The 12,523-nt window shown below is 54.2% G+C and overlaps 1 protein-coding gene across 1 annotated transcript in view; it reads right to left on the bottom strand.

Moving 5' to 3' along the window:
* Nucleotides 1-12,523, bottom strand: part of ME2 (malic enzyme 2) — a 76,141-nt gene that overhangs the window by 5,074 nt on the left and 58,544 nt on the right. The window contains exon 13 of the mRNA XM_078879382.1: nt 11,344-11,446. Within this exon, the coding sequence (XP_078735508.1) occupies nt 11,344-11,446 (103 nt within the window). The remainder of the gene's footprint in view (nt 1-11,343; nt 11,447-12,523) is intronic.

Genomic DNA, 12,523 nt, shown 5'->3' with positions numbered 1-12,523 from the left:
ATTACGGGGCGGCGCGGGGTGCGGGGTTGGGCACGCATGTGGGCGTGGTGTGGACGCGCGCGCCGGGAGTGAGTGAGTACGGGGCGGCGCAGCGTAGGGGATTGTGCGCGCTGACACGAGGTGAGAAAAGGGGATCGTGGGCAGCGCGCAGTGATTGGTCAAATGGGATGGGTGCTCTCAGCGACGTCCGCAGGATGGACATAAAAGAGGACGCGCGGGAGCACTCGGGGTTGTTGTTAACCAGTTGAAGATTGAAGACGGAGTTGAAGAAGTAGTGCCCTGAGACCCCTAGTCCCGCTGTCCTTGTCAGGACCGGGGCCCTGTGTGGCTCGGAGGCGAGACTGTGGGACCCGTGGTCCGACGCCCATGTGGGTCGGGACTGTGGGACCCAGAGTCGAGACGGACATCCCGGCTGGGTGTGTTCCGAGAGGCTACGGGGCGTAAGAGCCCGTGTTGGTGTAGCCGGGAGAACCGTGTGGGTTAGGCTGGTGTTAGCCACCCGTGTAACTAAGTGGGTGTTGGTCACCCGAGTAACTATAGCTGGTGTTAGTCACCCGTGTAACTATAGTTGGTGAAATAAAAGAGTGTGCTACCCGTGAAGTCGTCTCCCGCCGAGTTACTACATTACAACTGGCGTCAGAAGTAAACCTGTCTTCAAAGGAAAGAATGGATACTAGGAAGACTACCCGTACCCACGAGCGAGATCGGGAAGACGACGGCGTACCGGAGACACAAACCTCGGAAGGAGAGGACGTGGAGTTGCCGCTGATGCAGCACTTCGCGGCGATGGCCGACGCTCCGCTTGCCTCCGACACCAGCCTACAGGACGCACACTCCCGCCTGGCGGAGTTGCTTCTCGCCGCCGCTGCAATTTTGGCGGACATCACCGTTTCAGCGGGCGGAGGGACGGCTGCGGGGTTGGAGGAGGGAGCGCGGCTGGAGGGATCCCGCCAGAAGGCGCTTCGCGCCAAAAGTTTTGAAGTTGGCGCCGTTTTTGAGGGTCCGCCTTCGGTTGGCGGGAAGCGCGGACACCACGTGGGCGGAGATCTCCTCTCAGCGCAGCCCGCGTCATCGGCGCGCGCCAGAGCTCTCCATCATGCGCCTGCAGACGGAGCCGACATTTTCTATAACCACAGCGGCGCGCGGGAAAATCATTCCTCGGAGGCCGACGACCGGGTCTTCCAGCAACGATTGCCCGCGCTGACGGCGTTCAAGGCGGACGGGGGCGACTGGGGAGCCTTCCAACGAAGGTTCCTCGCACATCAAGAAATGTCGGGGTGGTCCGACACCACTGCCCTACGCGCGCTGCCAGCGACGCTCGACGACGACGCGCTTGCAGCCTTCACATCTGCCCCAAGGTCGTCTCGCTCAACACTCCAGGCCGCGCTACATCTAATGGCCAAGGTGTTCGGCCCGCCCTCGACCTGTCGCCACCATTTCTACGAACGGCGCAAGGTGGTTGGAGAAACAACGCTCGCCTATCGCACGGCGCTGCTCGCCCTGGCGGACGCAGCTTTTCCCCGCATGGACAAGGAGGGGAAGGACGCCATGGTGACGGAGCAGCTGCTGGCGTTGGCTCACGACCTGGGAGTCCCCATCAATACGGCGGACGAAATGGACATCTGCTCCCTGGGGATTGCCACGAGTATTCACGCATACGAGGTCCTCAAGCGCAAGCGGACGGTCATCTGCGCATCGGCGGGGATCGCGGCACCTGCCGCCACGGTCGCCGAGCCTCAGCCTGATGCGGCTCGGGAGGAGGCCTTCGCCGTATCAAGTCCGGGGGAGTGGAGAACGGGAGGTCGTTCGCCCACACGCTCATCCCGCAAGCTGGAGCAACCGAAACCTACGACGTCCCTCGTCGTCTGCTACAACTGCGGCCTTCGGGGTCACGTCGCGTCCGGGTGCCGGGCTCCGCGTCAGCGCGCCACGGGACCACGTCCGGACGACGACCAGGGCCACAAGTCGTCCCAGCTAAACCCGGCAAGTCGCGGCACCTCACATGCTCGGTCCACATATACGGCACACTCGGGTCGCCGCTTCGCGGTGGGGGGACCGCGTATGGGTACCGGGGATTCGGTTCGGCGAGGGGGGTTCGTACACGGCCCGAAAGCAGTCGAATGGTCAGAATTGGCCCACAGGATGGTGGCTGCGTCGGCCGGGTCGTCCGTGGTAACGGGGTTTATTGACGGGGTTGAGGTCCGGGTGCTTGTGGACACGGGTGCGTCAGCCACTATCATTTCGGACCTTATTTATAACATCCTCCCCGTCCAATGTCGACCCCTTTTGCCGGTGGACGTACCATTTTACGCGGCAAACGGGGGATCCTTGGGGATCATCGGCCAGATTCGGGCGACTATTTCTATTGGCGATATCAAATTGGCGGGTCCTATTTTTGTATCATCATCGCTGGCAGTTCCTTGTTTACTAGGTACGGACTTTCTGGCTAAAATGCCCATCAAAATTCTCATAGATCAGGCCTGCATTGAGCTTCCATCGGGACGGCGGGTTGCATTTTTGACGAGTCCTACTAAAATACGCACGGTTTGTGCGACGGTGCAGGCGCTGGCAACTCAGACTGTACGGGTACCCCTGGGATCGCAAATGTTGGTACCCCTTCGATTGAGGAAACCCCTCGGGGTGGATGCGGGGGGACAGGGAGTTCTGTTGGGGCCGTCTAACAGAGCTGTTGGGGGCCTCGGCTTAGCGGTGGCTCAGACCATGGTGCGGGCGGACAGTGAGCCGTTCGTTATGGTCCTGAATACGGGGTCGCGGCCAGCCGTAATTACACAGGGAACAGTGCTGGCTCATGCGGCGCCGCTACCCGTCGAGGAAGAGCTCGTTGCTCACGCGGATTCGAGGGTCGATACGCATCCTCAAATTGAGGAGGGGACAGAGTGGTTGGACTCGTTGTGTGCTGGATCTAGCAACTTGTCTAGTGTGCAGTTGGGTGCGTTGAGGGGCTTGCTTCTCGAATTCGCTGACGTGTTTAGCAGACACAAGTATGATATTGGCTGCACAGACCTGTTGCGCCACCACATAGCGACGGGGGACGCGGCCCCTATTCGACAGAATCCCTTCCGGCTCAGCCCAGCCGAGAAGGAGCATGTGCAGTCGGCGGTTAATGACATGTTGGCGGCCGACATCATTTCTCCCTCTTCCAGTCCGTGGGGTGCTCCCATCGTCCTTGTTAAAAAACAGGACGGGTCCTTGCGGTTCTGTGTCGATTTCCGCCGCCTAAACAAAATCTCAATGGCCGACGCGTATCCGCTCCCCAGGATGGATGAGTCGCTGGATGCCTTGGCGGGAGCACAGTTTTTTTCGACGCTTGATCTGCTTTCGGGATTTTGGCAATTGCCCCTCGATGACGAATTGAAACCAAAAACCGCTTTCCGGACACCGGGAGGCCTATTTGAATTCAACCGATTGCCCATGGGCTTACATTCCGCTCCCGCCACGTTCCAGAGGCTCATGGAATTGGTTTTGTCAGGACTCCAATGGGACACCTGTTTGATTTACCTCGATGATATCATCGTTTTCAGCCGGACTTTTGAGGAGCACCTCCAGCGACTGAGAGCGGTGTTCCTCAGGATGCGTTCCGCTAAACTTAAATTTAAACCGGCAAAATGTTACCTGCTTCGGGAATCGGTCAGGTACTTGGGCCATATCGTTAGCCGTTCAGGGATCTCGACAGACCCTGCTAAGACGCACTGCGTCAGCTCATGGCCAACGCCAACCTCGGTCACTGAAGTCCGCAGCTTCATAGGATTCGCCTCCTACTACCGTCGTTTTGTCAAACAATTTGCCACCATAGCCAGGCCCCTGCACGCTCTGACGGCTAAGGGTGTGAGGTTTCACTGGGGGCCGGAAGAGGAGGCTGCGTTCTGCTCCCTTCATGACGCCTTGGTGCAGGCTCCCCCCTTGTGTTACCCCAATTTCACGCAACCGTTTCTGCTCGACACGGATGCCAGTAACACGGGTATCGGGGGAGTGCTCTCACAGGTGGTCGGAGGGGTCGAACGAGTGGTCGCCTACGGTAGCAGAGTTCTGTCACCTGCGGAACAACGCTACTGCGTAACGCGTCGTGAATTGCTGGCGATTGTTTTTTTTTATACAGCAGTTCAGGCCGTATCTTAACGGCCGTCCTTTTGTGGTTCGTACGGACCATGCGGCTCTCCAATACGCTATGCGGGTGGCGCAACCCTCCGGCCAATTGTCCCGATGGTTGGAGGTCCTTCAGGACTACCAATTCACGACGATTTACCGTAAGGGATTGCGCCACTCGAATGCGGATGCCTTGTCGCGATTTCCGCCGCGCACGGAATGCGCATGTCTGCTGGGATCGGCGCGGTGTAAACCCCCTGTCGCCGCCCCCGCGGAAGTTTTGCTCACAGCCACTGACACTACGGGGGTCGCCGCTCCCACGGGGACGGACTCGTTACTAGCGTTGCCTCTCATCGAGTGGGGCCGTCTCCAAATGGCCGACAGCTCCCTACTCACGCTACGTCGGAAGGTTGACGCTCCCGGAGGGGGGGAAACGCGAGTCGGTTCCTGGTTGTGCAGACAGGGCCTCTTGATGAAGTGGGACAACATGTCTCGGCGTCACGCGCTCGTTGTGCCATTTGCTATGCGGGGTAGGGTCGTTCTGGCTGCTCATGAACGACTCATGCATCTGGGTTTTCACAAAACGCTTGCCCTAATCCAGCGAGACTACTATTGGCCGGGGATGGGCAACGACGTGGCGAACATCCTTAAGGGATGTGTAGGGTGCGCCCAAAGAAAACCGCCACCGATAGCGGCTAATCCACCGCTGCAGTCCATTCAGGTTTCACGCACAAACGAACTGGTTGCCTTTTCCCGCTACACCTAGGGGTAATAAGTACCTGATGGTTGGCGTAGAGTACTTCACCCGTTGGCCCATGGCATGGCCACTCGCCAACCAGTCGGCTGCGGCAGTGGCGGACGCCCTTGTCCAGGGCTATGTTTTGGACAAGGGCGCCCCCGAACGCTTGCTGACGGACCAAGGGAAAACATTTTCGAGTGTTTTGTTGCGCGAGGTGTGCGACCTGTTGGGTACAAAGAAAGTGCGTACCTCCCCGTACCACCCGCAGACTGACGGAATGGTTGAACGTCTGAACAGGACCATTACTTCTATGCTGTGCCAACAGGTCTGCAACGATCAGGTTGATTGGGACTTACAGGTACCTGGGGTACTCGCGGCCTATCGAATGGCCCCTCATGCGGCGACGGGGTTTTCCCCATTTTTTCTCATGTATGGGCGGGAGGCCGATCCGGCCATGGACGTCCAACTGGAGATTTCCCAGCCACGCGAAAAATCTAAATTGGCAGACCACATCAAATTTAATATCGCCAAACTGGCTGAAGCGCGAGAGGCTGCGAGATTGAATTCGCGGTCTCGGCAGATCGCGAACGAAAGGTAGCATGAACGAAGGGTGCATACGCACGATTGGAAACCAGGCGATAAGGCCTGGCTGCATTGTCCACATACACCGTTGGCTACGTCCCCTAAATTGTTGAGACCATGGAGGGGACCGGTGGAAATTGTGCGTGTTGCACGACCCCAGAGTATACAGATTAAATGGGAAAAACGCCGTTGGTACGTGCACCCCTCCCGACTGAAACCCTTCGCGGCACCGCGTGACCCCACTTTGTGCCGTGGCGACCGAGCGTGTGATGTGGCCGTCGACTCGGGGAGGGATGTGTCGCAGGCTGATCCTCACGTGTCTCTGCCTGACCCACCTCCAGGTGTCTCGGACCTGACGGCTGTTGACCGTCGGGAACCGGAACCCCGCGGCATGCGCGGATCTCCGATGCCTGGCCCGTGCCTTCCTGGACTGCCGGCACCACCAGACGGTCAACCGCGTCGGGTGCCGTACGACGGACCGGCAAGGCGGACTCGTGCTAGGACACAACACTTTTCATGAAGAAAAAAAAAAAATTTCAAACCCCAGCTCGCCGCCGCGTTCCCCCTCTGCCGGGGTAATGTCCCGTTCAAGGGGCGCTCGGAAGGAATGGGACGCTGCACGAGTCGGAAATTTTTTTTTTCTTGCATACACATTTATTGTTGTCACTCGCCGGATGGTACATATTGTTCTTGTTGTGTTGTTGTGATTGTTGTTGTGTTACGGGGCACACATGGGGGGGGGGGGAGTAATAAATTTTTATAGCAGCCGGGTCGGCTGCGAGCTATGTGGTAGGGGGTGATGTAGTGGTGGTGTTGACATGCGCCGACAGTGATGGATTACGGGGCGGCGCGGAGTGCGGGGTTGGGCACGCATGTGGGCGTGGTGTGGACGCGCGCGCCGGGAGTGAGTGAGTACGGGGCGGCGCGGCGTAGGGGATTGTGCGCGCTGACACGAGGTGAGAAAAGGGGATCGTGGGCAGCGCGCAGTGATTGGTCAAATGGGATGGGTGCTCTCAGCGACGTCCGCAGGATGGACATAAAAGAGGACGCGCGGGAGCACTCGGGGTTGTTGTTAACCAGTTGAAGATTGAAGACGGAGTTGAAGAAGTAGTGCCCTGAGACCCCTAGTCCCGCTGTCCTTGTCAGGACCGGGGCCCTGTGTGGCTCGGAGGCGAGACTGTGGGACCCGTGGTCCGACGCCCATGTGGGTCGGGACTGTGGGACCCAGAGTCGAGACGGACATCCCGGCTGGGTGTGTTCCGAGAGGCTACGGGGCGTAAGAGCCCGTGTTGGTGTAGCCGGGAGAACCGTGTGGGTTAGGCTGGTGTTAGCCACCCGTGTAACTAAGTGGGTGTTGGTCACCCGAGTAACTATAGCTGGTGTTAGTCACCCGTGTAACTATAGTTGGTGAAATAAAAGAGTGTGCTACCCGTGAAGTCGTCTCCCGCCGAGTTACTACATTACATTAGGAACAAATAATAAAGGGGGCGTGGGAGCATAGCGTTGAGGTGTGGTGTGAGAAGCTGTAAGCGCCAGGCTACTGTCGACTAGCTTCCCCATTAGTGGGAGGTGAGAAATGGTGGAAGTTACATATGTTCCCACCAAAGATGAAGATCAGAGGATGGATGCACACAAGGCCGATGAGTTAGATGCCTTATATGACCTTCTGTCAAAGGTGCTAACTCAAGTGGCCCCACGGGATAGTCATAATTTTGGGTGACTTTAATGCTAGACTTCTGTGCAGAACCATGGGCTTGTAATTACAAACACACTGTTCCAGCATCGGTCCATCCACACAACATCATGGATGCACACTGGGTCCAAGCAAAAACATTTGCTCGACTATGTCGTGATGGAACAGCAGATGCCAAGACACCAAGACCTACCATGGAGCTGATCTGTCACTGACCATCGGCTAGTCATCTGTAAGATGTGCCTGCCATTCTTCCACTCCGGTGGTGAGTGTCCTTCTAGGACCCTATTCAAACCCACAGTGGCCTGGTCTCAGCTAGCTGATGAAAGTTGCAAGCAAGAATTTCATCATTGCGTGCAGCTGGAGTTGGCATCGTCACCCCCTCTTCCTGAATACCGAGGGGAAATGAGTGAGGTTTAGGACTGTGGTTCATGCATCTGCAATGGCTGTTTTGGGTACACAGTCCAAATTTCCCCAGAGACCCTAGCTGATTGAGGAGGTATTCTGGCTGGATAAGAAAAAGCGACAGGTCCACTCCTAGTCTACAGCATCCTACGTCAGAAAATTAGGCTTACCGCAGCCTTCACTCGGAGGTTCGGAGAGCCAAGCAGCGCTGCAAGAATGAGTGGTGGTCGGGGGTTGCTGAGAAGATGTAATCTGCCTCAGTAGCCCGCGATCCCAAACCGCTCTTTAATTCCATAAAAAAAAAGTCACCTGCAGCGCCACACCTATCACCATCCTTATGGGAAAGACAGGTGATGCAATTTCTGACCCCTAGGAACAGCTTTGCAGGTTTGCGGAGCATTTCTGCGATGTTTTGGGGGAGGGGAAATCCCTCAGCCCATAAAACATCATGGGGAAAAGTGGGAATGATCCTGCGGAGGCTACGGTGCCTTAAATATTGAAAGAAGTTTTCACCCCCTGTGAGTGGCTGGCTGAAGTGCCATCTGTTGAGGAAGTACGAAAGGCGATCCAGAATCTGAGACGAGGAAAAGCACCGGACAGAGATCATCTTCCAAGCGAACTGCTGAGGGAGGGTGACGTTTATGTGCAGACTGCCTTATATGTCATCGCAATAACTGTCTGAATTTTTGTTTGTGTATAGTAATACAGTATATAATTTAATGTTGGGTTTGTCTATGGCAGCATATAGTACGGGGTAGGCCCGTGTGATATAGTACGGTGTAGACTCGTGTAATGAAAGAGAATAAAGTTTAGATGGAAGCATATTATATATTTTTTACGACGTAGAATTGTAATGTATTACTTACTGTTAGTAACTCAGCTTATTGTAGAGTATAGTTAGTATACTGATGATACTATGCAGCTACATACTATTAACACTCCTTCCCTTTATTAATGCTACCCCTCCCTTTGATGCTGCTAATCCTGCATGATGCACGGGCATAATTAGTACTATTCACATTCCTGCATTTCCCATAAATATGCTAAATTCCTCTTGATATGCAAATTATTTTGTCGAAGCGCCCTTTCCCCCCCTCCCAACCCAGCTTATATATATGCTCCAAGCTCGTGTGCTGTTTCATTCAGACGCTGTCTCCCCGACAGACCTGGTTTTCACCTGTGGACGGCTGCTTGCGTTGTGGCCGAAACGTCGTGAGAATTATTTTATTATGTTTTATTTTTATTATTTTATTACATCCCTTCTACGTGACTTTACCGAAAGAACCAAGAAGACATATTATATTTTTGCGACATAGAATTGTAATGTATTACTTACTGTTAGTAGCTCAGCTTATTGAAGAGTATATTTAGTATACTGATGATACTATGTAGTTTATACTTTAGTTTTTTACTTGGTTGTTTAGTTACTGCAGCTACATACTATTAACATTCCTTCCCTTTATTAATGCTACCCTTACCCCCTCCCTTTGATGCTGCTAATACTGCATAATGCACGGGCATAATATGACTTTGAAACCCCCCACCCACCTCCTAAGCATTTCACAAGCAGTACTAATCACATATCTGCATTTCCCATAAATATGCTAAATTCCTCTTGATATGCACATTCTTTTGTCAAGGCTCTCTCCCCTCTTCCAACCCAGCTTAAATATACGCTCCAAGCGTGGTGGTGTTTCATTCAGATGCTGTCTCCCCGACAGACCTGGTCTTCACCTGAGGACGGCTGCTTGCGTTGTGGCCGAAACGTCGTGAGAATTATTTTATAATGTTTTATTTTTTATTATTTTATTATTTCCCTTCTACGTGACTTTACTGAAAGAACCAAGAAAATAACTGTCTGGACCACTGATAGGGTTCTGTAGGATTGGAAGGATGCCCGAGTGGTCCCCCTCTTTAAGAAGGGAAACCCGCCCAGACTGTAACAATTACAGGGGCATCTCCCTCCTCAGTGAGCCGGCAAAGGTCCTGGCAAGGATGATTCAACATCGCCTTGCCAGGCACGCTGAAAAGAGACTTGCGGAACTCCAATGTGGTTTCAGGCCAGGGCAGTCATGCACATACGCCATATATTCTGTCTGTCTGCTACAGCAGAGGTGTAGGGAATTCCAATAAGACCTACATCTCTGCTTTATGGACCTGGTCAAGGCCTATGATACCATCAAGAGGTCTAGACTCTGGGTTGTTCTTTGTGCTTTCGGAGTCCCTGACTATCTGCTCACAATCATTAAGGACCTTCATGATGGAGAGCAGGACCAGGTAAAGCTACATGTCTGTAAGTCGGAGCCATTCTCTGTTCAACTTGGGGTGCGACAGGGATGTCCTCTGGCCCCCACATTATTTAAAAAAAAATTCGATCACGTAGTTCGTAAAGCCTTCGATCGCTGTACCGGAGGAATTTCCATCTGGTAAAGATACAATGGGAGGCTGATTGATGTCCGGGTGCGGTCAAGGGATGGCTCCCTATTGGTCAACCATGTTACGTATGCTAATGATCGAGTGATTTCTGCTCACTCAGAGGAGGAGTTGGAGGTGCTGCTGCTGAACCTGTAGCGTGCCACTAAGAGGTGAGGCCTTACTATCAGCCACAGTTGCGGAGAGAGTGGAGAGTTATCCATACCTGGGCAGTGTGTCATGACTGGCTCCTGTTTTACAGCAGAGGTCTCACTCCAAAATTAGTCAAGTGGCATTATATTTTCATCGGTTGCGTAATGCTGTGTGGAAGCTACCTGGTCTATCGTTCCACACGAAGCTTCGGCCACGGTCATGCCCTCCCTTCTCTATACCTGCGAAACATGGACCCCCTAATGGAACAGCTTTGCCGGTTAAAAACATTTAGGCTGGCCTGCCTATGATCCATCCTGAGTTTAACCAAGTTGGATTGTGTGAGGAGCTCACAAATCCTGGAGACATCTGGACAAAGTCCCATTCGTGAGCTCCTCCGGCAGGCAAGGCTGCATTGGCTGGGTCATGTAGCCCGCATGCGCAGTCACCGCATGCCTAAACAGCGTTTGTTTTGGCTGGATAGAGAGGGATACATGGGCAAGGAATGGTCTAGAGAGGAGACAGATTGATGTGGTACAAGAGGATGTGGAGTTAAATGGACTTGCCGATGACTGGTACCAGCGGTGTCAAGATCGCCTCTGTGGAGAAGGCTCGTTAAGGATGCTACTGGGCAGTTGGAGGCAGTCGCCCTCCAGCAACAATGGAGGGCAGAGGAGCAATACTCACAACAATTGGAGTGCCGAGTCGCTAAAACACAGCAAGTTGGCACAGGAGGGGGCACAGGTGGTGCATCAGCCAGTCATCTGAGTCAGTCAACCCATGGCACTTGGGTCTATCCGGTGACTTCCTGCCAGCAGGCATTCGACACTGCAAGTGGCCTTAAAGTGCACATAACCTGGCACAAGCGCTGTGGTGATGTCACCACCACTTTGTGGTGAATGGCGGTTATTGTTGGTGTGTGTGGGAAGTGGTGGCGCAGCAGTTAGCATACTGCGCTATGAACCCTTCCACCCAAGTTCGATTCCTGCTCACAGCCAATAGCAATGACGATTATCTTAACCGGTCCTGGGCCTTCTCTAGGTCGACTCAGCCTCAAATAAGTACCTGATATGGTGTATAAGCATCGCTACTGGGGAGACAAAAGCAGTCGGGCATGGTGCTAGCCACCCACCCCCTCATGTACCATGCCAGCCTTTATTAGGTGCTTGCTAACAGCACTTATCCTACACAGTGTTAAGGCTATACTGGGGATATTTGTCTTCGTGTGCGAGCGCAGTGTGTGTGTGAAGCGCATCACCAGGAAAGATGTACGCGTTGTTGCCCTGGCCAGGCCTGAAGATGCGACCGTCCGGCAGAGTGACCGGGTCGAAGGGGCTTCCGCTAGCAAACAGGCACCGCCCCTACAATGACATGGGATCATCAGACTCAACAGCACTGCACAGCCACTCCTCTTGGAAGTACGGACGTCCATTGGTGATTGCATGTATATGACAGTCTAATTGTGTGCGTGACCGTATATTGATGAGTGCCTATGTACGCAAGCCTGTGAGTGTGTGCACATGTGCGTGCGGTGTATGTGAGGGCAGTGTGTGTGAGCACGGTGTGTGTGAGCATTCGTCTGTGAGCGTGTGAGCATTCGTCTGTGAGCGTGTGTGCGTACATCTGAGAGTGTGTGCGCATGGTGTGTGCGAGCACGGTAAGTGTACGTACGTCTGTGAGTGTTTGCGTGTGTGTGTGTGGACGTCTGTGAACATGTGTGCATACATCTGTGAGTATTTGAGCATGTATGCATATATCTGTAAGCCTGTGTGTCTGTATGTGTGTGTCCGGCAAAACAACCCCTTCCTCCTCGTGGTGCCGGACGGGCAACGCTGTCGTGGGCAGTGCTGTGGGGGGAGGGCCAATTCCAATTGGCCTTTCCCCTCATGGCGTTTGTGGCCACCACAGCAGCCAAACGGGGGCTCTGGATGGTTGCGAGGGGCTTCAATTAATTATCGCTAAACCACGACGGAAAATTTAAATTAATAAGCTTGTGCCGGAGGCCCCGGGGGGACAGACGTCTATGACATCTCCTGGCCAAACCCCATTTGGCGGAGCAAGGAGACTGAATCCTTACCCTCGGGGCTCCTCCAGAAACAACAAAAAACCACGACGTGTGGCCATGTGGAATGGTCAAAAGCTCACTGCGGACGAGAGGCTGCCACTTCTCTGTCAGGAGCTGGACCGGTACCACCTGGATCTCTATGGTATTCAGGAGGTCCGGTGAACTGGCTCTGGCTCCTGCCACCATGAGGGGTGGACAGTCCACTTCTCGGGGCAGGAGACTGCCAAACAACAGGGAGTGGCTCTTCTTCTGAACAAAATAATTAAGGGGGCGTGGGAGCGTGGTGGTGAGGTGTGGGAAGCTGTAAGCCCCAGGCTACTTTGGGCTCGCCTTCCTATGAACCAGAGGCGAGGAGTGGTGGTCGTGGTTACTT

This window comes from Lampetra fluviatilis, chromosome 53 (genome assembly GCF_964198595.1).
Source record: "Lampetra fluviatilis chromosome 53, kcLamFluv1.1, whole genome shotgun sequence".
In the NCBI taxonomy this organism is placed as follows: Eukaryota; Metazoa; Chordata; class Hyperoartia; order Petromyzontiformes; family Petromyzontidae; genus Lampetra; species Lampetra fluviatilis.
This window is presented reverse-complemented; position numbering and strand designations above follow the sequence as displayed.